The sequence below is a fragment of the Solea solea genome, chromosome 19 (assembly GCF_958295425.1).
Source record: "Solea solea chromosome 19, fSolSol10.1, whole genome shotgun sequence".
NCBI lineage: Eukaryota > Metazoa > Chordata > Actinopteri > Pleuronectiformes > Soleidae > Solea > Solea solea.
The window spans coordinates 3,494,821-3,521,257 of record NC_081152.1 but is presented as its reverse complement, the minus strand read 5'-3'; the positions used below and the strand labels follow the sequence as shown (position 1 = coordinate 3,521,257).

The following is a 26,437-nucleotide window of genomic DNA, read 5'->3' as shown; positions in this document are numbered from 1 at the left end:
TGGCCACAAGGGCTCAAAATGTCCATAAACGTACCCACAGAGGCAAAACAAATAAAACACTGATGCACAACATGACCATAAAACTATACAAAACTAAATGAGAATAGTAGTAAGTAGTAAGTTTAAACAATGACAGAGAGACAGAGGTTTAAATGTACAGGATATGGTTGTGTTTTATACAATCTGGACAGACAGACGGCACTGAAAACAGAGATTATCACACAAAAGAACAGCAACACTTCTAATTATTTAAAAAAAAAAACTTGATTTATTGTTATGTTTCCAGTGAAGTTGTGTCGTAGAAAAAACCATACGGCAAATAGAAGCAGTGCAAAAAAAAAAAAACTTTCAAGAACAAGGAGGGGGGAAAAAGAAGCCCAAGGATTTGTGTGTATTGAAAATGTGGGCAGCAAATTTAAAATATGAAGCATAAAAGTGACCAGTGGTCATGTAAAGTAAACAAAGAAAAAAGTCAAGTGGATTCAAGTAAACAAATATTTCCTTCAAGTTTGATGATTTGGTCCAAATAAAAATAAGAGGAAAAAAAAAAAAAGAGTTAAAAATGCACCAACAATCTTTGCAGTATAAAACATGACTTTGGCAAATGAAAAAAACTTCAGTCAACATAAGAACACAATTGGCAGCCAAGTCCATGAATGTCTACTGCACTGGAAAGTCTTTGCTTTTAATTTGCTCACATTTAAACTGAAACTCAGCTTATTTAAAAACCTACACCTAAATATGGCGAGGAAAACATGTCAGATTAATATTTCTGTGAGACTAAAAAAGTAAAACCACTTTACAAATCTGTGTGTTACTAAAAATATACTTTACATTTTTTTTCCGACATAAAAAATATCCCAGAGTAATAATAATAATAATTCATACGTATAAAAATTATGGTGTACAGGTGGGGTTATGGCACAGAGAGCGAGTAAAGGACAATCACTGGTGTGTGTGTAAATGCCACACACGCCGCTGTAGCATCTACACTGTCGTTAATAGACAGATGTTGCTAAATGTTGGCAGAGGAGGGGAGGACGTGAAATCTCTTCAGAGTCATGCGGAGACATCCCAGCTCACGATTCACTCTGTCCAGACGTTTCTCTAAGGCCACCTGAGGGAGACAATGAAGCAGACATCATTAATTATAATTATTAATATAACTCTAATAAAAGTCAAGTTTGTTTATCAAAACTGTGAAGTGTTGTTGTTTTTTGCTTACTTTAACCATAAAAAGGACCAGAAAAGGTCCTGTAACTAAGTGCTTTTGGCCATTTTTCCAGAATAACTTCCAATATCTGGCAGTTATTTACAGTTTAGTGCATGTTAGAATACTGTTTTAACAATTTAAAATGAGGAAAACCACTGCAGTTGTACACGAAGAACAGATTTTGTGTGTTAAATTTGAAATGTAAACATTTTTTGAGTCTCTCGTGCAAAAACAGGCCCAAAAATGGAAACTATGTACAGGTGTTCTTCCCACTCTCCGGTGACATAGACGCTGATTCGCCCACTCCTTGAAACAGCGCGAGTAAAATGTGGGGGAATGTTATAGAAACATAATGTGGAGAGGCTTACCTCATTTAACCTGCTCTGTAGACTCATTCTTCCCCCTGAGCCAGGTATCCGGCTCAAAGCTGCCTCGATCTGTGTAACACACATAAACACACAGACCATTACTAAAAGCAATCAGTGTGTGTGTAGCGGGCAGAGAGAAGGTCATGGATATGAACTTTCTAAAAATAAAAGTTGTGGTTTAAAAACAATGAAGCTCACGTTACATAAGAGATTGGTGGGCGATTAGAGGCCTGTGTGTCAGAGTTGTAAACCTCTTTAACCGAAACAAGTGCACAGCCCTTTTACTACATCACCTCTCATCTCTGCTGGATATATAAAAAATGGAGGGAAGGGTGTATGTCCTTCACAGCTGACGAGAAGCCCACTCACCTGCTGCTTCTCCTGCGTCAGTTCGTCAAACAGTCTCTCGGCCTCGGCCAGTGAGTTGAGGTTGTCCAGGAGAAGCGGAGCTGAGTCACCATAGGTGTCGTGCAGGTCGGAGCCACCACAGACCGTCTGATCCTCCCAGCCCAGCTGGGAGTTTCCATCACGAGGGTTCACAGTGCCGGTGGAATCTGGCTGCCGATGGTCTGAAAAAGTCGAAAGAGTCGGATTTATGACTAGAAAACTGCGAAGGAACTTTTTGGACGAGCATGCTTCTCGGTGCACGTCAACATCATCAGTTGAAGGACTATAACTGGCTGATTTTAAATGTATTTGGTACCTAAAGCTGCAGAGTGTAACATTTTTCACATATTTTATTTATTGAATTACGGTAGTGAGTAGCTGACGTCACAAACGTGTGACGCGCTGGTGAATCTTTGATGCTGTGCCAATCTCTGCTGACATAGGATGAAAGGCAGAGTCACACCCTGGACACATCGCCAGTCCATAGTTTTTGAATTTTCTAGTTCACTAACAGTCTTTCCTGTTGGCGATGACATGATGGTAACAGAAGGGTTAACACAGGGCTAATTAATTCAATAATTTCTAGTTAAAAAGCCAGAGAACCCACAAGTCTAGCAACACAGCATTATTTTTATTATTATTTGACAACACAGAACACACAGGGATACATAATCTGATCTTACCATTGGGGGGACATATAAGTATTTTATTTACAAGTATTTGATTATTTACAAAGTTTGATTTTGAATACATTACCATCTTCTCTTTCTGCTGATGTAAACTGTAGTCTCTTCCTGGGACTGCTGCAGTGGAATGAGTGACGTCTCTGGTCAGCATGGCCATTTAACCTGTAAAGGACATTATGGTTTAACATTGACTCCCTTCTTTGTATCTTACTCTGACTAGGTCAGCATTTAATATTCACATGTTGCTGTGAGTTCTACTGTATGTATGATTTTAACAGATGGGTCAGGGGCACATTTACATAATGCGGATTGGATCTCACTCCATGTATGCAAATAGTGAACACACGGAGTCTGACTGTACAGATGTGTCTGCTGTCTGTATGTTTTTGTGTTAAATTATCATTAAACACTGACTCTTGGACATTAAATGACTAAAGCAGCTCACCCTACTCTAACTCTTTAAGACATTTGTTTTCTACCAACCCCAATACTGCTTGTTTAAAGAGTAACTAATCCCCTAAACGCGGTAGTGGTTTGCGCTTGCTGTCACACGATCATCACGCCCCTTGCAGTGCTCAATCACCCCTCCTTCCCCACCCCACTCTCTGATGCCCACTTTTCGTAGATTTTCAAAATCAGGCATTGGGCGGAGTTAGCCTCAGAACTTTAGTTCTAGTTTAGTTACTCCTTAATCTGCAATTTGTTATCTGTTCAACCTTGACCAGCCATTTCAAAAACATAAAACTCCATCTGTAAAACACATGTTCTGCTCCAATGAAGAAGAAATAAACAGTGCAAATTTTATAGACTGCTTGGTGAAGCATTTGTGCGAAATTTAAGGTTTCTGGATAGTATCATATTATAACTCTTTCTTTCTCCCCGATATCCAGCACAGTGATTTTGAGCGATTTGATCGGCCAGCCGTACCCTTGAGTACAAGCCGCGATGTAAAGGACAAAAAGCAGGAAATACATTTTCAATGTTTGCTTAAGGTAAGCTGTTGTTATGCTTCATATTATGCGGTGTGTGTCTCACCTTTTCTGCAGGTGTTCCTCTCTTGGCAGCATGTGATCAAAAGCAGTGGAGTAGTTGTCAGTGGGGCAGCGCTTGGGGCTGGACTTGGCGGAGATGGGATGGAGTATGGTTTCTCTCTTTGCTGGACAGAGGAGAATAGCACACCATTAATTCAAACTTATATTGGTAAGGAAGAAAGAAAAATAATGTCACCTTTAAGGCAAAGTGAGTGTGGAATGACTGGGAGTACATACTGGGAGTAGTTGGAGGTATGTTTCGCTGCTCTGGAGGCAGTGAGGAGGATCTGTGGCTCTCTGGAGACAGAGTCCTTTGAGGCCTCAGTATAGATGGAGCTCTTTCTGCTCCCCTGTGTCTTTTTGCTCCTCCTGCAGCCACAGATCCTCCAGGTTGAACCACGTCTCTGTCAGCCTGAAGCCTGGCTTGCTCCTGAATTGGCTCTTTATGTTGCCGCTCCACAAAACCCACAGTGGGCCTCTGACTGCCGACCCCTGCAGAGATAAAACACAGACCTGATCAATCAGACGTTAAAGTTGTCACATATACTGTACAACACAGGTCACTGTTCATCTGCCTATGAACAACTTTATATACTGCATGTATCATATACTACAATTATAAGTATAGTATATAATTATATACTGTATGCATTAATTAAAACAAAAATAATGCTTTAGGACTTAGACATGCGACAGGCACGATGTTGTATATTAATATTCTAACATTCAAGAAATACATAAAGTAACAAGAATTAGACTGAAGCAATGTCTGGTTCATAATGCACCCACTGTAGGAATATGATAAGAAAATACTAAGACAGGAGAGGCCTGTCCCTGTTCACATACAAGCTAAGCGTAAAAACCTGTTTGAGTTCACCAGTCTTCCAACAGGCAGCGTGCTAAACACTGTCTCCTGTACATAACACATAAAACCCCTTTAAACTTGGCATTAAAATGTGTTTTTTGTGATCAAATTGCCTGACCACTTGTAAGTATAGGTGTAATATTATAGTATAGGTTATATATTATCATATAATTAATATATTATCATATGACCATATTATTACTATACTATACTATATAAATTGAGTGGATGTAGTCATACTGTAGGTGGAGGAGCTGTTCTTACAGGGGGCCCGGCTCTGTGTGGCTCTGGTATCTTCCAGCTCTATCAGGGCCCTCATAATGGGTGTCAGGGCAGAGGACACCTGAGACCGACCGCTCTCCCACTGGCTCTGCTCCTGTGCTCTGCTCTGAGGCAGAGACTGTTCACACTCTGGGGGGGACGCACACCTGCAAGACAGGATTTCCATAAATCACTCTATATCGTCACTATCTTCAGCTGAGGACATTTCCACAACTATTCAATCTTACCTGTAGCTTCCAGCAGTTAAGGACATGTCCACAGAGCTCCCAGGTCCGGGCGACTGATCATTAAACATATGGTGTGACCTTTTGTGGACACTTGACTGAGAGAAGGGACTGAGGGACTTTCTTCCACCGTTCATCTGGTCGGGCAGAGGACGGGGCGTCTTTCTACGGTCCATATCAGACTCTCCGTTGCTTTTACTGTGAGACAGCAGCAGGTCCGGATGGTGGAAAAGACTGTGGACACGTCAAGAGGAAATTCAAACTTTATATGAACACGACAGGTAAAACAATGTAATGACAATAACATTCCCTGAGATGATAAGACTCTCATATGTAAGAGTAAAATGTGGAAATTGACATTTCTGAAATTATGTATTTGAACTTTTTTTTCTCCTCTGGATTGAAGTTATGTCTAATTTCCACTTCTATTTTTCAGTATCATCAAAATTCAAGGTTTAAAATGCCGGTTGCCAGTTCGAATCGTGACAGGTCAAGGGCTGGGGTTCCCCTGAGCATGGTGCCCAATCCTCATTGCTACCATTGACTGAGTTAATTGGACACTCTAAATTGACCCCGGCCACAGGAGGGGCCACATCCAGAGCACGCCATGTGCCAGTCCCAAGCCCTGATAAATGTGAGGGTTGCATCAGGATGAGCATCTGGCATAGAAAAAAAATCTCTCTGCCAAATCAATTAATGTGTGCATGACTGGCAGGCGATTCACTGTGGAAACCTCTAGAGAGGGAGAAGCCTAAAGGAAATGTATTCGAAAAGGCCAAAGTCATATCCTATAAGTCAAGATAAAGATTTAAGGTTCAGCATCCAGGATATGTGGTTTTTTGTTGCACTTTCATAATAAAAGATTGTTGCGATTGCGTCCAAGTCCTTGTTCAGTTGTGACACCCAGGTCATTTGAGTTTGACACCCCTGAATTATATCCTATCCACAAAAGGACCCAAACTATTCTGATTAGGTATTCCGATTTTACTTTTTTTCATCTGTGACACTGTATTGGATCTAGTGCAGGCAGGGCAATAAACAAATAAACAAACGCTGAAAGCTATGCCTCTTTTTACCAATAATATTCCACCTGTGTATCTGTGCAACATTCCAGCTAAAATAAAATGTTAAGTATATGGTGCAATCAAAAAATAAAAATACCCTCAAAATGTTTAACCATGCAATGAGGTACTATCACTATTTAAACTACATATTTCTCATCTATAGACACATTTATTTATACACTGATCTGTAATTTTCTCCCTTTCTTTTCTTTATCCTTGTACATTGTTTTAGTAAAGTTTTGTGACATTGCAGTAAGATAGTTAGATTGCTCTGTTTGCAATGAATGGGACTGCAACTTATCATTTTGTTGTACTTTTTGTATAATGATAATAAAGACTGTGCAGTTTAGTCTTTCCATGCTTACCCAGCCCCAGAAGGTTGTGCTTTGTTGTGGTAAGCCTGGCGCGCTCTGGCCTGATTCTCATGCTCCAGCTGCTTCACCTGAGACTCCAGTTTGGAAATCACTCTGAGGAAACAGACAGTCATATGAAAAGAAAACTCTTCACCAGAAGAAGAAACATTCATGTATTTGTGGGTCTTTGGAAAGATAATGTTAGAATGAACAAGGAGATCATCATGAGGAAGAGATGTCTGAAAACGTTTAGTAAAAGCAGTGAAACATTTTATCATTTACCAGATAAAAAAAACCTTTGAATTATATCTTGTCAAGCCTTGGTAATAATAATGTCAAGGGATTATTTAAAAAGGCCTATTTCAGGTCTAGACCTGGGTCTATGAGTTCTCAGCCTCCTGGAACATTCTTTCTTAATGTCCTCATGAATCAGTTAGCTTCAGTGAAACCCTTTCCCTCAACACAGAGAAATAAAATGACCCAAAGCTGACCCTAAATGCAGCAGTGACTTCTGTAGATTACTGCGCCTGCTTCCACGATGTGGTTGATCTAATTAGTGTCTCCTGTTTTGGTTTGACACGCGTTACCTCACAATATCTTTTGCACTTACTCTGTAAATCCATTATCTACCATTATCTTATGATCGTGGATAACATACAACATTTTACAACCTTCTGCGTTTTGATTGTCAAATTTCAACTTTCTGGCTCTGTGATTGATATGACGTCTGATAAGAGCTAAATCTTGACAAGCAGATCAGCTCTGTTCTTAAAAAAAAAAAAAGGATAAAAAAAACTTTTTTGTTCATGCTTTTATCACAACCTGTCTAGACTACTGTAATGCCCTTTATGTTGAGGTTAGCCAGGCCTCACTTTCACACCTGTTGTTCTGCATTTTATGGGTGAGATGTTATGTCTACTCACGTGTTTTATGTCTCTATTTATTTTTGTTTGTTTGTTTTAAAATTTGTTTAGTTATTTTTTACTCTATTTTATTTTAAATATTACTATTATTTATATGGATGTAGTGAAAGAGGACATGAAGTTAGTTGGTGTGAGAGAGATGGATACAGAGAACAGGGTGAGATGGAGGAGGTTGATTCGCTGTGTCGACCCCTGAAGGGAGCAGCCGAAAGGAAAAGAAGAAGAAGAAGAAGAAGAAGAAGAAGAAGACTATTATTTATAATTCTACTGTACAGCACTTTTTTTTTTAAAGTTCTTTACAAATAAAATTGGATTGGATTGGAAGAGCTGCGTTTCCCAACAGTTTACAGCATAAGCCTCTGTTTGGTCTTCATGAAGAGAAACAAATTGACATTCTTTGTATACTATGTCCTTCATCTAAAAACATCGGCCCTAACCGAGGGAGAATTTGTGTGTTTACACCAGCAGCAGATAATAATAATAAAATGCTAATCCTGACATACTCTCCACAAAATAAACCAAATCAGTAGCCTCTACTGATGAAAGCTCTGCTCTTCATCTTACTTCTGCTCACAGCACCATGCTGCAACTTTTTTTTTTCCTTCCACAGAATTGACTGAGCCTGTCAATGTGACATTCATTGACCTGAAGCCAATAACCAGACTAGAGCAATGAGGTCACATCTCTGTACCAGAGCTCAGGAACACTTTACAACAACATACACATACAGTGTAACACATTCTGAATACTTGGATTACATTGTCACATTGTGTTCAAATCATACAATTCCTTTTAGACAGGTGATTGAGCACAGGTGTATATCAGTGGTGTAGTATAGTCTACTGTAGTCAATATACCATCTTGAACCACCCTGTACAGTATCTACTGCAGATGTGTGTTTTTTATTTTGAAGCCAAAGCTTACTATACAAATGAAAAATATACGTTTTGGCATGTGAAGGCCAAAGGTGGAAAGAGTACTGACATATTCTACTCAAGTAAAAGTACCACTATTCTGATAAAAAATTGTACTTTACATTTACTACAAGTAAATGTACTGGTCCAAAAGTTAAAAAAAAGTAGCTTGTTTACAATTTACTCAGAGTAAAAGTTACTTAGTTACTTTAGGTTGGGGTTCTTTCTTGTGTCATGCAAAAAGGACAAAGGGATACAGATCTCACATTAATTGATTGTTTTTAATTAAAGGCAAACCTTCACAAATTAAAATGCTGACAAAATAAAATGTATCAGTCAAAATGGGTCAAGGTCACAAATGCTTTCGCTTTCTCACTCACTCAGTGACCTTAATTCTCACCTCTTCAGTTCTGATATCTGATCATTGGCATCAACGAGCTTGTTCTCTGCTGTCACCAGCTTGTTCTGTGAATACAAAAGAGATCATATCTTGAGATGCGGTTCTGTGTCCCATGTTATTAATATGTACATGAATGTACAGTATATTCCAATAAAAGAAGCATCACCTTTGTTCCTTCATTTTCCTTCATCAGAAAGTCATACTCTCTGAGCAGCTGGGGAAACAAACAACAGAATATTTAGTTCACATTTATTATAAACAGTCTGATTAAAAACATCAGTAATTAAGCAGGCACTGTATCTATCAGTCGGCTCAAATGAATGCCTCCCTAAATGGAAAACAAATTCAAAGTGCCTTTCCCTGATTGGAATAGGGCTACAAAGATCAATCGATTATTAATCGGTTTGAATGTATGTTTGTTGTTTTTTTAATCACTGAAACATGTTCTGTTTTTTTTAGCTTGTTAAAGGGGAATATTTCCTTAGATCTATAGACCTACAGACTAGAGCTGAAACAATTACTCAATTAATCGATTACTAAATGACTCATCAACTAATATAATGGATTAATCAGTTTGAAGCTTTTTTTTATTATCTAAACAAGATTTCTGGTTGCTTTAGCTTATTAAATGTGAATATTTTCTTAATCCTTCAAACTGAATCATTTTGGTTTGTGGGTTTGACAAGGTTTGACAAACACTGATCAACGTTTTGTTAACGTTTTCTGACATTTTAAGGACCAAACAATTACTAACAACTAACGATTAGTTTCGTAATCGATTAATCCGTCAATTATTTTCTCGATGAATCGATTACGAAATTAATCGTTAGTTGCTGCCCTACTACAGACCAGGCAACAAATTCATCAGTTAATAATGTCAAAGAACTGGTCTCTTCACAAGCTGTATTCATAAAAACTGAAGACAGTGGATAGCTTTTGTGCTATCCACAGTCGGGGTCAAGCAAAGGGAAAACATTTTACCAGATCACTAAAGATCCCGAGAGACAGTGGGAGTGGATCACTGACATAAAACACCTGCAGTGAGTATAGACGATGGAGCAATGGGGAATCAATAGGCAATGGATTCCACCTTGTAGTGATCCCTTCATATTAGGTGCAGAATCCAATGCTTATTAACTTGAATATCTTGTTTATCTTGTCTAAGCATTCTCCAGTGTATGATAAGCTATCAGTTGAAACTGTCAGAATACTGCAGGTCTGGAATAATGTTTGGAGGTCAGATATATTCAGTCTGTCAGGCTCTGTGATATACTGCTCAGTCTCAGTTGATTTAAAGTGTGCAGTGATCCCTGACGGATTAAAACCAGCCCTGGTGACATTCGTTTTTGCACAAGCTTTTCCTGCCCCCATGGTGGTGTAAACAAACACATGAATCATATGATGTCGGGAGATCTTTTCAGTATCATTTAAATAAGTCACTGGTGCTCATGATACCGTATGTAGATGTTTTGGGGGGGTTTTCTCAGACTCACATCCTGCAGCATCTTGTGCTCTCTGTCCCTCCTGGCTTCCTTCTCATCTTCATCCTTGCAGGCTTTCTGTGTCGCCTCCTCCAGCTGCCATACACGGCTCTTCAGTTGGGCCGTCAGCGTGTCCTTCTCTTTGCTGGAGCGTTTGCCTTCTTCTAGCCGCTGCTGCAAAGTTTTCACAGTAGCGCCTGCAACGGCGTATCGCTCCGTCCATTCTGCCTATAAAACCAGACGTCACATGAGTCAACATGAGTAACAAGCTTTCGTTTTCAGGGCTTAGATTGTCACTGAAGTTACTGATGTCCAATTTTAACAAAGTGCTACAGTTACAAAATATTAATAAGCCATCTGGAGCTCCACTTAGGAACAAGCCTTCATGCAGGAGTGATTAATTCACTGTGTTGAAGAAATGCATGATTTATGACTAAGAACAAAAGTAATTACATTCAAGAACAAATCATACAGATGGGTTTTTAGGTGACAAGTTGCAAAGGTAATTCATTTCACAAGGCAAGAGAGGGGCCAAATTTGTTCTAATATAGTTGGCTCAATTTAAAGTTTCTGAATAGAGACATCATTTTCTCTTTACTCTCATTAGTGCATGCTCATTTGTCTTAGCTGTGTTTATAAATATATCTGGGTGGGTAAATGTGTCAGTGAGTGAGAGATGTTTTTTGGTTGTTATGTAAAGCACGTTGTGTTGCATTATATATGTATGAAAGGTACAATATAAATAAAGATTGATTGATTGATTGAAAGTACAAGCTTGAAAAGTCACAAACTTGAGAAAAACTCAATGTTCTAAACCTTACCAGTTTTTTCTCCAGCGAGCTGTTAGTCGCCTCAAGTTCTTGAACACGACGGGTGGTTTCGGCCAGAGCTTTTTCTAAATGCTCACACCTGTGGATTAACAAAAATGTCACATTAATATATGGTTAAATAAATAACATGGACCAAAAATCAAGGTAAGGTACTGTATATTGCTGATTATGATTATTTATATTGTCAAAATCAAATGAATACCTCAGACACACCTAACAGTACATACAGTATGTGCGTCTGTACAGGACCGATACCTTAAAAGGAGCACTAACTATTATTTAGGACCATGGTTCAAAAACTATTGTATGTGTACCACTAGTGGTACATGAGCTTCATCTGGTGGTACTTGGAGGAAAATTAGAAATACTGTTTTACTGTATATGCTACGATGTGTGATCGGCGTGGAGCTGAGGAGTTTTGACCAAGCAGACCTTAATCTGTTACCTTCCTCGTCTTTTTTGCTGAACATTAGCTTTATTTTATTTTTAGAGACCGTTTTTGTTTTCCTAGTATCTGATTTATGATGATACATTATATTCTCTAGTGGACACAAGAGATTTGTGAGTAATGCCCTTTCATTCCACTGGAGTTTTGATATATTATTTTAGAACCCAAAAGAGATGTTTATTGTGGCTGATCCAGACAGCGACTTTAGTGAGAAAAATATTATAATGTCTGTATATCTGCTGATATACAGAAGGTGTGATGATTGAGAATCATAAACAATATAACTAAAATGCACAGTTTATCATTTGTGCTGCAAGGATCACTCTTCCTCTCTCTCACTCATTCAAAACAAACAAAAGTCCCGATTAAATGATTGATCTCTCAATCATTTTCCCAAAGTCACTTTGTATTCCAGCTTCTTTTTTAACTCGCCCTCCTTCCCCTCACTCTCTCTGCTCGTTAGTGAAGAGCATGATTAGACCAGTGTTTCCAAACCCTGGTCCTCAGGGAACACTGCCCTGCATGTTTTAGATGTTGCCCTGCTCCAAAACACCTGATTCAGATCAACAGCTTGTTAGCAGGCTTCTGCAGAGCTTGTTGACAAGCTGACCATCTGAATCAGGTGTGTTGGAGCAGGGCAACATCTAAAACATGCAGGGCAGTGTTCCCTGAGGAGCAGGGTGGGGAAACCCTGGATTAGACGCCTCACTACAACTATACTGAGAAGATCGTCAGCGCTTTCATCTGTCACCTGTCATATTTGCAGGAGTCCTAGCATTTTATGCAAATTTTAAAGAATTGTAGATGAAGTCATTTAAAAGAAATAAAAAAAAAAGATCTGTTACTATATTCTTTTAAAGATTCCTATGTATTTAGAGAGACAGGAACATTTTGACGAATGAAAGTTCACTACTCCGACAATACACTGTATATATTCTTCTTCTCTTTAGATATTTTAATGAAGAAATGTTACATATTAAATCTCTATGTCATGTAAAATATCTGTAAATAATATCTGCAGTTAGGGATATATTACAATAAAACGGTATGTTTGCTCAGTTCTGGACCTTAAAGAGGAGAGAAGAAGTTGGTTTTCACCAGTCTTACAGTTGTCTTAAGTATATATTTTTTTTTTTTCATAGATTTTTTTTGTGTGTGGTTTACAATAAAATATGCTAAAAATAAATGCAGTGAACACAAACCTCTCGATGAGGACATCATTGCCGTTCTCCTCAGTCAAATTGAGTTTGTCTCTCAGTATTTGGATCTCCGACTCATAGTAGGCTTTCAGGTCAGCCACATGTCGAGAGTGCTTCTCTCTCAGGTTTTGACGTAGTCTGTGGTTTAAAAAAAAAAAAAAAAAAAAAAAAAAAAATCAGAATAAATGAATGCTGTGTTTGAAGTGGAAGATATCTTAAAGTCTGATTGAGGTAACATACTGTAGCACAATCAAAACAGCACCACAGACACTCAAGGAGCTGCTGCTTGGTTTTGACAATAATAAAACACAACGTATTCAGATTTCTTGTTGTAGAGCACACGATTCCTTTCCACTGAGGATGTACTGTACATAATTACGGAGTCGTGTGCAGCTGGTAGACTAAATCAAAACTTATTTGACAATGGTTTGAATGTAATGGACATTTGTTCATATTGAGAAGTTACACCCTACTTTTTAATTTGTTTTAATATACTACACTCACAGGGAAAGGACAACAGGATCCTCCAGTGGTGCAGCTCTCTCCACGTGTGGACTGACTGCAAGCCGCAGACTAGCACCAGAGGGTGGACATGGCTTCAGGGTGCTGGTGTGGGTGTGACTGCCATCTTCTTTGCTGGCTGAAGGAGCACAGGCTCTGTGTTGCTGGTTGGTGATGAGGGAGCAGGGCTGGGTCTTATCCTGGGAGGAAGACGGTAAAGCATGGAACGCATTTGCCCACACGCTTTGCCCCTTGGAGGGGGAAGGTCTGGTAACTGAAATACTGGTGGTATCAGAGACACAGTCTGCATCTCCAGGGTTGGGGCCACACTCCACCATGCTGTCAGGGGTCCCATCTCTAGGAGTCCCATCTGTAGGATTGAGCAAGGGCTGGTTGGCAAATGAAGGGCTGCTGAAGTGAGAAGGTGAAGTGAAGCCAGAGGTGCGATCCCACTGATGCATGCTCGCTGCTGGGTCCAAAGTCAACATCTGATGGGTAAAGAGGGAAGAGAATTGCTTTAAAATATAAAAAAAACTGTTTTGATTCCATAGCCTTAGCATAAACCTTTTACATGTAAGTAAGGGGCCACATGGCGGAGTAGTAGCTAGCACTGTTGCCTTACAACAAAAAGACCCTGGGTTCATGACCCGGGCTGACCGAGGGTCTTTCTGTTCTCCCTGTGTGCACGTGGATTTTCACTGCATTTTCCGGTTTCCTCCCACAGTCCAAAAACCTACAGAGGTTAATTGGACACTCTAAATTGACCGTATGTGTGAATATGAGAATGAATGCCCAATGCGGAGGATAAAGTGGTAGATAATGAATGAATGAATGTAAGTTAGGCGAGGCGTCCTCCATTTGTTACAATCTGCAGTCTCCTCGAAAGATGCCACTAATTCTTATACATCTAACCTTTAATAAAAGTTATTAAAATAAATATGAAAAAGCACAAAGAATAAGGCACAGAAAGCATTTTAACAAGTGATTAATCAGTAACACATCTTGGTTTTCATTAACTAATTGATTAAATAAATGGGAAATGATAAATGGTATGAAACTAGACTAGCAAATCAACAGTCAGTTGTATTTTCTTTTTTTATATAATAATATTCCAGGTTTATAATTTAATACTATAATATAATCACTGATTCCTAAGAATAAACCAGTGAAGTCAGGGATCTCTTGCGCTCGAGTCATGTGATCATGTGATATACTGTACCTGTGGTGATGATGAAGGACTGGATGTAACAGGGCTTTCCCAATCTGGTCTTTGCTTGTTCCGATATATGTCTTTGAGAGACAGCTGCTGATCCTGGGATGGAGTCTACAGGCCATTGAGAAAAGACAGAAGATTTAATCAACACTGTCACACCTGGGTCATGCAGTGCATGATGAGCATCTATTGCGTCTCATGTGTGTCTGTTCACACAGGGCGAGTGTCTGCTGTGGCGCTGTTGCCATGCTACAAGTGATATATTTTTAAAATACATCTGTAAGCAGATCAGTAACAGGACTTTACAGCATGAAGTTTCACGTCAACAATCCTACAGATATTTTACAACAACATAAAACCAGTGTATTCAGGAAGATAGACTAGAACGCTTGGTTCAACAAACCAGTAAATTAGGATGTGAAATTTGAACTTCACAGCTGCATTGAAGAGCTTCAGTTCTTTGTTTCTTGTTTTTATAACATGGTGTTGAAAATTCACTGATGAAACAGACAGACAGAAGACAGAAGAAGAGCTGTGATGTTTTACTCACAAGACTCAAGGTCGCCGCTTGCAGAAGGATGTGTGCGTCGCTGGCAAAGCTGTCTGGTAATGGCCAGTACAAATCATAGTCATTTAGACGCCAGTAGGTGAGGCCTACGACAACAGAGAAGAAAACAGTGTGATTTCATTTTCATTTATTTATTTTAATAGCCAGAGACAAAAGTAAAAACACAAATTGAATGAAAGACTAAAGCCTGATTTATCACTATGGACAGATAAAAGTGTCGCTCAACACTTTCCTGTCATGCTGCTGCTCACATATAGAATTTTCTTAATCGATTAATTTGTTGATTATTTTCTCGATGAATCGTTTGGTCCATAAAATATCAGAAAACCTAAAAAATGTTGATTAGTGTTTGTCAAATCTGGAAATGATGATGTTCTCAAATGTCTTGTTTTGTCCACAAACCAAAATGATTCACTTTGTTAACCAGAGCAAAGAAATTAAGAAAATAATAACAATTAAGAAGCTTAAACAATCGTAAATCTTGTTTTAATCATGAAAAAAAAGCTTCAAACCGATTAATCGATTATGAAAATAGTTGTCGATTAATAAAGCAGTATTATCTATAGGGCACATTCTATCATTGCTATGTTCTATGCTCTTGCACAGACGCATCAGTTTATCAGCTAAATCACACTAGTTGCTAATCCACTTCATGTCTGCCCTAAAGAAACAGCGATCAACCAGTGGCTCTGACTCATTGGCCATTAGCAGCTGCACCAGTGGAGGGTTAGAAGGCATGTGGAATGTCTGCCACGAGGAAGATGCAAAGAGGCAAAAACGCCATAGACCACATCACTGGTTGTCTGTGTCAGCGGATTGTTACCTGATGCCTCAGACATCAGGCTGTCACTCCTCCTCAGAGGAAAAGAACTGGACAGCGGCCCAGTCGGTCGATGCTGAAACCCAAAAGAGATGAGAGTGGATTAATCCCAGCAGCAGGGGTGTCATCAACAAACAGCAACCACAACAAACATACAGTATACACCAAAAATAAGAACACTACACATTCAGGGCAAGCAAAATCCCTGCCAAACTGAATCAGCTGTTATCACTTCTTGAGTTGTACCTGGTCGTGGGAGTGTGTGCTCTCCTTGGGATTTGGACTGTGACATTCTGTGTGGCTGTATGACTGCTCCTGGTACCCAGGGATTTGGGAAGAAGCTTGTCTGTTTTTTTTCTTCTTAGGCCTGAGTTTCTGTCTCTGGGCCCAGGAGGTCAAAGATTGGCTGTTGCTGCAAACAGAAGAGGTCAGAGTCAGTAAAAAAACAAAAAAACAAAACAATTTCATCCAAAGGAACAGTGTTGACTAAATTTCAAATGAAACAGATGAAACACACACATAAACTCCTGAGCAGCAGGATTTCAGTGTCACATGACCACTAGTAGACTTGTAAGCGCTTTCCCTGCTGCTCAGGACAGCTTCGCAGAAACATGGAGAAGCCAGCCCCCACATCTCAAGAAAAGCCAGATAAACCTGCAAGGCTCACTCAACAAACCCTCGCTGTGTCACTCTGAAGGAAAGTGACGTATAAATGAACACCTGTGTACAAACACACAGCACCCAGCGCCCCTCCGCTGTGTTCTCATCAGTGGCTAATAATGTAATAAAAGAGAGTTGACAGACTTGTGTTTCTGTGCACTCATGGGTGTTTGAATTAACTGAACACATTACGGATCATTATAAATTAGTTCAACTTAATTGACAGTCCTAATAGGGCTATACAGTATAGTAATAGTATATTAATTTCTATTTGGGGATTTTGTTCGTAATAATGAGATTTGTTTAAAAGATAATCTGGAGCACACTGGGCAATTTTTTTGTTGGTGATTTTTGTACAATCCAGGACAGAATTTGAGGTTTATCATTTCATTTGTTAAATAATAAGGTAGTCTTTGTGCAATGTTATGCAGAACATGCATAGAGTACTTTGTTTTTAGTCTTAGAATATTTACTTGAATCATTAAGTTTAAAGACAATAAATAAGAGTTGTTCCCCCAATATGACTAATGACTAAAACAGTAGGCTGAATGCACTGCTTCCTCCTTATTATTATTACTATTTTGTTATGTTTATTTCTTCTGCACAATGAAGAAAATGTACATCCGCTGCAATGCAAGTATGCAAAATATTATGTTAATTTCACTACAGAAGAGACTAAATTACCTGAGGGAAAAGGGTATCAATATCAGTGTCTGTATTGGTCATCAGCCCAAGCACTTTTGAAATATCGGCATTTCAGATATCAGAAAAAAGTCCAATATAGTTAGAGCTGAAACAATTAGTCCATTAATCGATTAGTAATCGATTACTAAATTAATCGTCAACTATTTTGATAACCGATTAATCCGTTTCAAGCTTTTTTATAAATCTTTGAAGATTTCTGATTGTTTCAGCTTCTTAAATGTGAATATTTTATATACTATATAATAGTTTCTTTGCTCCACATAAAAAAAAAATCATTAAAAGTGAATAACTATGGTTTGTGGACAAAACAAAACATTTGAGGGCATCATCACTTCCAGGTTTGACAAACACTGATCAACATTTTTTAACGTTTTCTGAGATTTTATGGACCAAGCAATTACTCGATTAATTGTGAAAATAATCTCAGATTAATCGATTATGAGAATAATCGTGCATTTCTATTGAAAACTCTGGCTTTTTCCATGTCTGTCAAGCATTTTAGATGCTGAATGTGAGCAACCCCTGAGAAAGATACACATACCCAGTAGTTCTCTGCTGGTAAACTGATGGGTCAAGTTGCTCCACACCAACATTCCTCTCATTGGAAAAACCCTGCTGACACCCAATCACAGTTGTATCTCTGTCTTCCTGGAAGTTAGAGGACCAGTGATGCTTCTTCCTCCCTAGACTACCATTCTCCTCTTCCACTGGAGACCCTGCAGCTTCCAGGCACATTTCCAAAGCAGACAGAGTCCCGTATCCACTGCTGAGCACAGTAGTTGCCTGCTCCTCCCCCTGGTTAGTGGTTTCTGATCTGTGGAGGGGAGGCGAAGGAGAGCTAAATGGGGAGTGAGCAGAGGCTGCCAAGTTGTCATGGTCACTAGGCACATTTTTGGGGACTGTACAGTCACTGGAGAGGAGAGGGAAAATATAGTCCTTTGTGTCAGTAACAGTTTTGACCCGTGGAGATGGAGGAAAGTCTGTGTGTGGCTGGACACTGGTCTGGCGGTTCTGGAGCTGAACCAAGGCCTTGATTTCATCCTGAATCAGCTGGAAAAAAAATGGTTTGGAATTAATCCACTGGATGAACAAATGCTGTACAATAGCTAATGACCAAAATGAGAGCTTACCTGTATTTGGCACTGGTATTGTTCCTGCTGAGCGAGTATTTGCGCTTGGTATTGCTTCTCAACCAGCTGAAATAGGTGCAACCATCGGCTCTGTTGCAGAAGAGAACAGAAACCAAGTGTTGAATATCGTATATTTGTCTTAAAACATAGCTGAAGGGGCTTTGAGTGACTCAATATACTGCTCTGTGACTTTACTTGTACAGTCCCCTCCAAAAGTATTAGGACAGTGAGGTCAATTTCTTTATTTTTGCTCTACACTGAAAACATTTGAGTTTGACATAAAAATAAAATAATAAAAATAAAAATACTGATAATGATAATGAAAATAATGATACTGCATGCGCGCAGATATTAACATACGCCCGCACAACACAGGTCCTCGCCTGCATATTAAACAACCGCAAGCAGTTCAGGCAGCTTTCTCACTTTCAGTGTGATCACACCCACAAGGAACTTCTTATATTTGATTGACAGCTATCACTACAAGACGTCCGGGGCAGAATTGGGTAAAGTGAATGTTATCCTGAAGAAAGGAATTTGTAATGACCATAAAACGACTCTGACTTCAAATAAACAAGTGTGCAGTGCACAAGTACTCATATTGAAGCATACTGTATATTTGATGTTAGTTTTAACAAGTAATTAAATAAAGGTAATTATGTAACATTGCATATTGTAACTGTAATGAGTAGGAGCCAACAGATGCGCAGACACTAGGAGATGGGAATAAATAACATTACTGAAAATGTATTATCTACATTAAAGGAATACGTCACCAATTTGCACTTTTTAGACACACTCGTAGGGGGATGGGACCTCATTCCCAGAATGTAAACAGTGTCCGCCAAAAGAATGAAGATATTTCTCAACTCAGTGAAGTAACTCGGTGAACCCCTTCAGATATGTTTTAAGTGAAGTATTCCTTTAAGAATAAAGACAGTATCAGCACTGTTGAAACTAGCAGGAGAGATGAGATGTCCAAGGTACCACATAGAGGAAGACAGACTGGACTCATTACAGTAAAAATATGCAGTGTTATTTAACCTCAACGACCCGTTCACGTCTTGTCTCAGGTGAAACCAACAACCTGAAACTGGAAGGGGTGAATAATCTGCATTGTTTAATTTAACAAATCTCTCGACAAGTATCAGCCTCAGAGGTTAAATACCTGCTTCTTCCCACTAGTTAATCAGAACTGAAGCCTCTTGGATGAGAGATGAAACATCTTCAACTCAAGCAAGTCCAGTCACCCACAGCTAACTACTGAAGAAGATTATAACCTGGATAACAGGACCTTCACCGACAATGTTGCTTCAATATGGGTTCTCGTCTGCACTATTGTTCATTTGAAGTCGGAGACCTTTTATGTACAAGTTCTTTGCATTATTTACAATATAAATAGTTCATTCATTGAATTTATCTGCTAAACACGTACATTTTGGTTAGTTAGGCAGCTGTGCTTTTGATACAAATGTTCATCAGGGAGTGAAAAACAATATCAACATACAACACTTAACAAAAAGGCAGGGCTTTAGACCAAAAAAGTTAAATCCTGATAAACTATGCAGGAAAGTGTCTTTGCCTCAGAGTTGTCTGCTCCTTACAAATCATCCAGTGTTTCAGTGCAAGATGAAGTGTGTCCTAGCTATTACATTACAGTGAAGAATACTGATAAACACAGTGCACAAGCGCAACTGTCACAGCAGCAATTTCTCTCTCACCACCATAAACATGCTCGTATCCTTTCATGTGATTAAATGTCAAGTGTTTCAGACTCTGCAAAATGTTCCCACCTCACAATCCTTCCAGATCTCAGGGTCCGTCTCTCCGCTGCTCTCAATCTCCTGGACCAAAGCCCGGAGGGTCTCCAGAGAGCTTGGGTTGATGAATGGGAGGTTCCTCCCTGGTTCAAATACTTCCTCTGTGCTCAGACACAGGCTCCTAAAATGAAGTTTTAATAAGTAAAAGTATTTTTTTTTCCCCTCCATAACAAGTAATACAAAAGAAACTTCAATAACAATACAGTGTGTCTCCAATCTACATTTAATGTCTGTAATGTTTAATGTCTGTAATGTTTAATGTGCTCCACTTATACAAGACTTAGAGGCACAGAAAGCAGTTTGAAACATTTCCAAGGCCAGGCTTTTCTTCCCTACAATTACCAATATATATATAATCTATAAACATAATCTCAATATTGGTTAAAAAATTGGTTAAAAAATAATTGTGATTACCATTTACCAAACCAGAGCTGTGGCTGCTCTAAATCAAGCCAAAAAATAAACACAAAATACATCAGTCTAATAGATAAAAAATATAATGTGCACTTAATTACTGACTTGTTTTCATGTATTTCAAGTACTGTTTTTTCTGCTAGGACAGAGACATATGTATTTGATAGAATTTTGAATTTCCGAGACCTACTTGCAATACCTTTATAAGTCTCTAAAGAAGCACTGCTACCATGATTATTTATATAGACCTACTGTATACACTGTGCATGTATGTAGACTGTAGAATGTGGGTGAAAATCCACACACTCTCATTTAAATGGATCTTTATTGACAGTGATGTAATTTCTTCCAGAGATGAATGTAACATATTGTTCCACAATTTGAACCCTGAATACATTTATAAAGTATGTAAGTATGTTTGGTAATTTCAAGGCTCCCCCTTCCCCTTTACTGCTTTTCTTTGTCAAATTGATTACTTTACATACACACCATTAATGTACAATTGTACAATTATTATACACTACAGTCCTGGTATATATTGTATAAAACTATGGGGTCACTCTTAGTGTACAATTATGTATAATTAGTTTCCGTTTCTTCTATCATTCTTGGTTCCTCCACAGTTTATTATAGTCTTCATCTTCTGCATACTTTGTCCAATGTCAGCCATTCTGGTATCAGAACCTTCACTTCCTTTGGTTACATTGATGCTTACACTTGTCTGCTATTGATAATTGTAACCTTTAACATTTTGCCATTGAAAAGTAATGAAGTGCCTTTGATCTGCACGTGGGCTGCTGTGGTAAAGAAAACTACACGCACATCAAACTACTCTGCATTCCCAACCACATCTGCAGGAAATAAAAATTTTCAAATCATACAGTAACTATTGCCGATAACCACAATATCAAAAGTTTAAAATGTCAATCTGTGCAGAGAAACTGTACAGTCTTTTTATATTCCAATGTCTTTTACAGTACATTAACACTGATGATTTTTAAAGGAGGCAGTAAAGACCCACCCTTTTTAATCTGGCTTTTAACCTAATCTTGTTTTAGTTTTGAAATAGTGTTTCTCTGAGCTTTTAACCAGATAATATTTTTAGTCTTTAAAAACTTTGACTGATGTAATGTGAGTGTGTGCATGTGTGGGGGATGTCAGTATTGTTGTTTTATTATGTGACGCATACATTCTATCAGTGTGTTTACAGTCAGGCACCTGATGTTGTTGCGTGCTGGTGTGTTGTCTGCGGGCCTGCTCTCCACAGCGCCTCCTGTTGTTTGGGAAGCCGCGTGTCTGTCCTCTGAGACTGCCAGGCCAGAGGCAGACGTCCCCTCAGAGGACACCAGGGAGCTCTCACTCTCCTTACCCCCATCCCTATCACCACTGACGTGGCAATGGCTCAAGGCCCCTGAGCTGGACACGTCCTCAGAGATACTGTCATCTGTGGACATGTTCATGGGCCCATGCAGAGGGGGTCAGTCTGACAGCTGCAAACAAAGCAGAGGGAAACGAGGAGCACTCAGAACAGCAGAAGTACAAACGAGATCGAGTTTAGGAGAATCAGCAGAAGTTTTGTATCTTTTTGGCATTTTATCCACACAAAACAGACATTTTGGGAGCTCTTAAACACTATATTTGCGTGACAAAAAAATCAAAATGGCACTTATTAATAACCTTTTCACAGACCACCACCCCAGCGTTGTGTGCATCCTTCGCCTCTTCTTCATTTTTGGTGTATTTCTGTGGCAGCGTTATAGTGCCAGATACAGGCGCGGAACACATACAGTACTACAGCATTTAGAGTAATCTTGGTTGTGTGTGACATTTCTTTAAACGATGCAGTGTTTACAGAAAAAATTTTTCCGCACAATTAGAAATGAACATATAAGGGATGTTCTGTTTCAGTGTGGATATGACCAGAATGTTTACAATGGTTGGTGTTTTACAGCAGTTAATATCTACAACGTTGCATCACTGCCTCTTTCTTTTTTACTGCCTTTTTCACTTTCCTCTGCACACCTTGTGTTCAAACTCCTCCACTGTTTCCCTCTCTCTCTCTTAGTCTTCTTTTTCTTTTTGCTCTTTACGTGAGATGGCATTGGTAATGTTGGATGAGTGCCTCATTTTTGATTCTTCCTTTATTTCTTTTCTCACATCCTTGATATAAAAAACAAATAATTAATGTACCAAAGGAACCAAGATCAAAGCACATGTCATGACATGTGGGAGTGCTTTTTTTTTACTATTTCCTACAACCCCATGGTACGATACTCACAATACAGAAACCATGATACATATTTCAATAAACAGTTTATTTAAATAACATTATCCTAAACAGAATTTACAACAGCTATTTCATTCATCTTTAACAGAAAGCGATGGATGTTTTTGAGATCATGTCATCTGACCACTGCTGCCAACAACTGGCTTTATTCCACACTGCACCTAAGGTGATGTTCAACACTACCATCACTGCATTTGCTGCTGTTTTTATTCTGTTTATTAACATCTGAATAGACACACAAATCAGCAAGGTATACTTCACCTGTGACGTTTTGATCTGCTGCATCTCTCTTTCCAGTGCACTGACACACACTCATACAGATACTACTGTCATAGTGGGGGCTGTAACACACTTATGCTAACTTGCCTCTACAACACCATGACATGACTGACACCTGGCAGTGCCAGTACAGAAATGTAATGTCAAAGCTACAGTGTTATACCACGTGTTCAACAAGCGTGCAGAGAAGTGACATTTTCAGTGACGTATAGCCTCTGCACAGTCTGAACAGTTTCTAGTCCCTGTCCCTACTGCTAAAAAAGTCCTCAAGGACACACTAAATGAGAATCCATCGATCCATTTTCTACCACTTTTATATCTGTTAATTTTAACCATAACATCCCGGCATCAAACAGGAGTTTAACACTACTTCTGTGTGATCTGTATTCAAAAAGGTTAAGATTGCAATTTTCTTCCTGCAGATATCTAATGTTCAAGTTCACTGCTATTTTTTTCTGTTACAATGAATATTAAGAAGCATAACAAATATATTCTAAATATATTAGGTTCTTTCCTACTTTTTACAAGTAACTTTCCTACATGACATATATGTATATGTGTGTATTTGTATATTTGTACATTACTTTTAATACCCTTTTTTTTAATTATTTTTTAATGTTTATTCCTTTTGCATTTTGTATATGTATTTTCCTCTCATTGAATATTCTATTCATATATTTAAGACGACCTCAAGGGAAAAGTTTTACAACCACAGACCTGAAGAAGCCATAAATGTCTAAATTAACTCCAAACTCAAAAATTAAAAAGTTCTTGTCTGTATTGATAAATTATGTTTCCTCTATTTGGCAAAGATAATCTAAATTTACTAAACATATTCTGTAATGAACAGAACATTTACAATAGGGCCCCTAAATATTAAGCTCATGCATTATATATTCTAGTTACTAACTAGGGCTGCAATGATTAATAAATGTTTAATCGATTACTAAATGAATCATCAACATTTGACATGACATTTGTTGTTTTTTCAACGATTAAATCAAGCTTCCAAATTTTTCATCTTCTGAAGTGTGAATATTTTCTGATTTATTTGCTCCATTTGACAAAGAAATCATTAAAACTGAACAATTTTGGATTGTGGACAAAATAAGACCAGAAGATTCAAGAATATCATAATTTCCAGGTTTGGGAAACACAGATCAACATTTTTCAACATTTTATATTACAGAGCAAACAAGTAATCGATTAATCGAGAAAATAATGGATATAGATAGATAGATAGATAGATAGATAGATAGATAGATAGATATGGAAAAGGGAAATTCAAAATGCATGATGTTTTGTTCTTTTTAATTACCTGTACCTTTGGCTGAGTTTACTGTTGAAACACTGTACATTATCCCGCTATGTGTCTAATAAGGACTATCTTGTCTTATCACAACCAAACACGTAAACGTTAAATCACGTTTGCATCCACTTCCCTCTCCTCTCTGTCTGACATGACCTGTTCTTCCTGTCTGTCCGTGTTATGTGTCATATTATCATGTAATGATACTGTAATGTAAAGAGCGTGGTCTGAACTGTCCAGTCTTGATATAATAGCTAATATAAATTCACCAGCGTCAACACAAACACAACACAGTGGCTAACGGGACATCTTTATGATAAACGCTACATTAGCCTCTTTAGCTTCAGATGCTGCAACCACCGCGTACAGTCAATTCAAATGTTAGCTCGCTAGCTAAGTTGAGCTAAGTTGGTGTATTACAGGTTTGTAAAGCACAGCGTAGGCAGGGCGCGTGGATTTATGACACACGGCGGAATAGACACTGCGTGACAGAGAAGAGAAGGAGAGACAGACACCATTAAAGAGCAGCTGACGTACCCGTTGACTTGTGTCATCATTTCATCCATAATTCTCTATGTAGACAAGTTAGCTCGCTAGCTGCTAATTGGACACTGCACTGCAGAGATAGCTGGCCACTGTGCCGTTTACAGGCTGCGACGCCATTGGACAGAACGTGATTAAAATGAAGAGCAGTGATTGGCTGTCACTTTCAAAACCTGTTTTTATTGGCTGATATCTGAAGGGGGCGTGCACATTTTTTAAGACAGAAAAGTGGAGCTAAAAAAAATTATAACCAGCATTACACCTCTCAGCCTGATGGCATCTACAGCATCTACCACCGCAGAGTCCACAGGAGAGCTGCCACCATCATCAAAGACAGCACCCACCCACAACATGGACTGTTTACACTCCTGCCCTCAGGACGGAGGTACAGGAGTGCCAAATGCAGGACAACCCGTCTAAAGAACTCTTTTTACCCCACTGCCATCAGAATCCTCAACAGCTGAACGGGACTACAATAATCCTGTCACCTGGTTACACTGTCACTTTTATCTGTTACCGTCACTTTAAAACCTGAAACATTGTCACTTTAAATCTGTGTGTCACTTTAAATCTGTGTTCACTTTATGTACAGTTCTTATTTTTACACTTATTTTATGCATATATGTTATTTTAGTCTCTTGTAATATTTATATTTTTCTTATGTATATTTATACTTTTTTTTTACAAAAGCATCTCTTTTTTACTTTTTACTTTATGCTGGTGTTTTTGAGTGGACAGCAAAGTAAGAATTTCATTGTACAGGGAAACGTGTTTCTTTACTGTGCATATGACAATAAACACTTTGAATCTTGAATCTTGAATTAGATTCATTTATGTATTTATGCTAAATTAAAAAAGGGAAACAAACAATATACAATACTGTGCAAATGTCATACAGGCCACTAGCTTTACCTTCAGTACCAATGTAGTTGTACATTTAAAAAAACAAACTTAAATGTATGTATTAGGTTTTACAGCTATCTTGACTTCAATTACTCAGGTTAAATGACCTCTTCTAATACTCTCTCGGTTATTTTCTGTTCTTGATTGGAGTCATCTAATTTCCCTGAGGGAGTCATCCAAAGGGATCAATAAAGTTTAGTCAAAGTCTGAGTAGCTGTAAAGAAGTTTAGGAAAGAAGGTGTGCTTATGCTATAATGGCCATATATAATTATTTCTTCCTCTCAGATATACATATATATATATATATATATATGTATATATATATATATATATATATACATATTCATTTTTTTTCCATCTTATGTGTTGTTGAGTCAAAGATATGATTCATTATATATCACATTTTTAGTAGTGATATCTTCTTTTTGTTCATAAAAACGAGCCAAGTGAACTTTGAACTGTGACGAATTTCCAAATTTCACAAGTTCAATCCGATTTTAAACATTTCGAGTACTTTTTGCTCAGGTGTGTTTATATAGATTGTCTAGGTTGTGCTGAAAAAAAGGATATAAGACACTCTATATTGCACATTCTTATAGCCTCTGTATATACTGTAC

At 38.4% G+C, this 26,437-nt stretch overlaps 1 protein-coding gene across 3 annotated transcripts; it reads right to left on the bottom strand.

Annotated features, from left to right (window-relative positions):
• Positions 1–248: 248 nt before the first annotated feature.
• Positions 249–25,001, bottom strand: LOC131445964 (M-phase phosphoprotein 9). 3 transcript variants are annotated; one of them, XM_058616782.1, is made up of 24 exons: positions 24,912–25,001; positions 21,718–21,989; positions 20,059–20,206; positions 18,266–18,355; positions 17,677–18,185; positions 16,017–16,182; positions 15,774–15,846; positions 14,933–15,036; positions 14,389–14,493; positions 13,173–13,657; positions 12,672–12,806; positions 11,013–11,100; positions 10,204–10,419; positions 8,877–8,924; positions 8,711–8,775; positions 6,486–6,587; positions 5,060–5,290; positions 4,791–4,978; positions 3,923–4,177; positions 3,690–3,810; positions 2,725–2,816; positions 1,951–2,150; positions 1,582–1,650; positions 249–1,117 (listed from the first exon to the last, which is right to left on the bottom strand). In XM_058616782.1, the coding sequence occupies exons 2-24, from the start codon at positions 21,957–21,959 to the stop codon at positions 1,016–1,018; spliced, it is 3,834 nt and encodes a 1,277-aa protein (XP_058472765.1). In that variant the 5' UTR covers positions 21,960–21,989; positions 24,912–25,001; the 3' UTR covers positions 249–1,015. The 3 variants fall into 3 exon arrangements, with proteins under 3 accessions (XP_058472765.1, XP_058472767.1, XP_058472766.1); XM_058616784.1 differs by having other exon boundaries at positions 4,815–4,978; XM_058616783.1 differs by lacking the exon at positions 24,912–25,001 and adding an exon at positions 22,522–22,635.
• Between the last annotated feature and the right edge of the window lie 1,436 nt (positions 25,002–26,437).

Bases quoted from the DNA above. Each gene is read 5' to 3' on its own strand.
- LOC131445964 (XM_058616782.1), bottom strand. From the start codon at position 21,959: ATGAACATGTCCACAGATGACAGTATCTCTGAGGACGTGTCCAGCTCA. The intron at 13,658-14,388 runs GTACAGTATATC...TTTACCCATCAG, and splicing joins GTCCTTCATCATCACCACAG to ATGTTGACTTTGGACCCAGC. The intron at 6,588-8,710 runs GTGAGAATTAAG...CTGTTTCCTCAG, and splicing joins CAGATATCAGAACTGAAGAG to AGTGATTTCCAAACTGGAGT.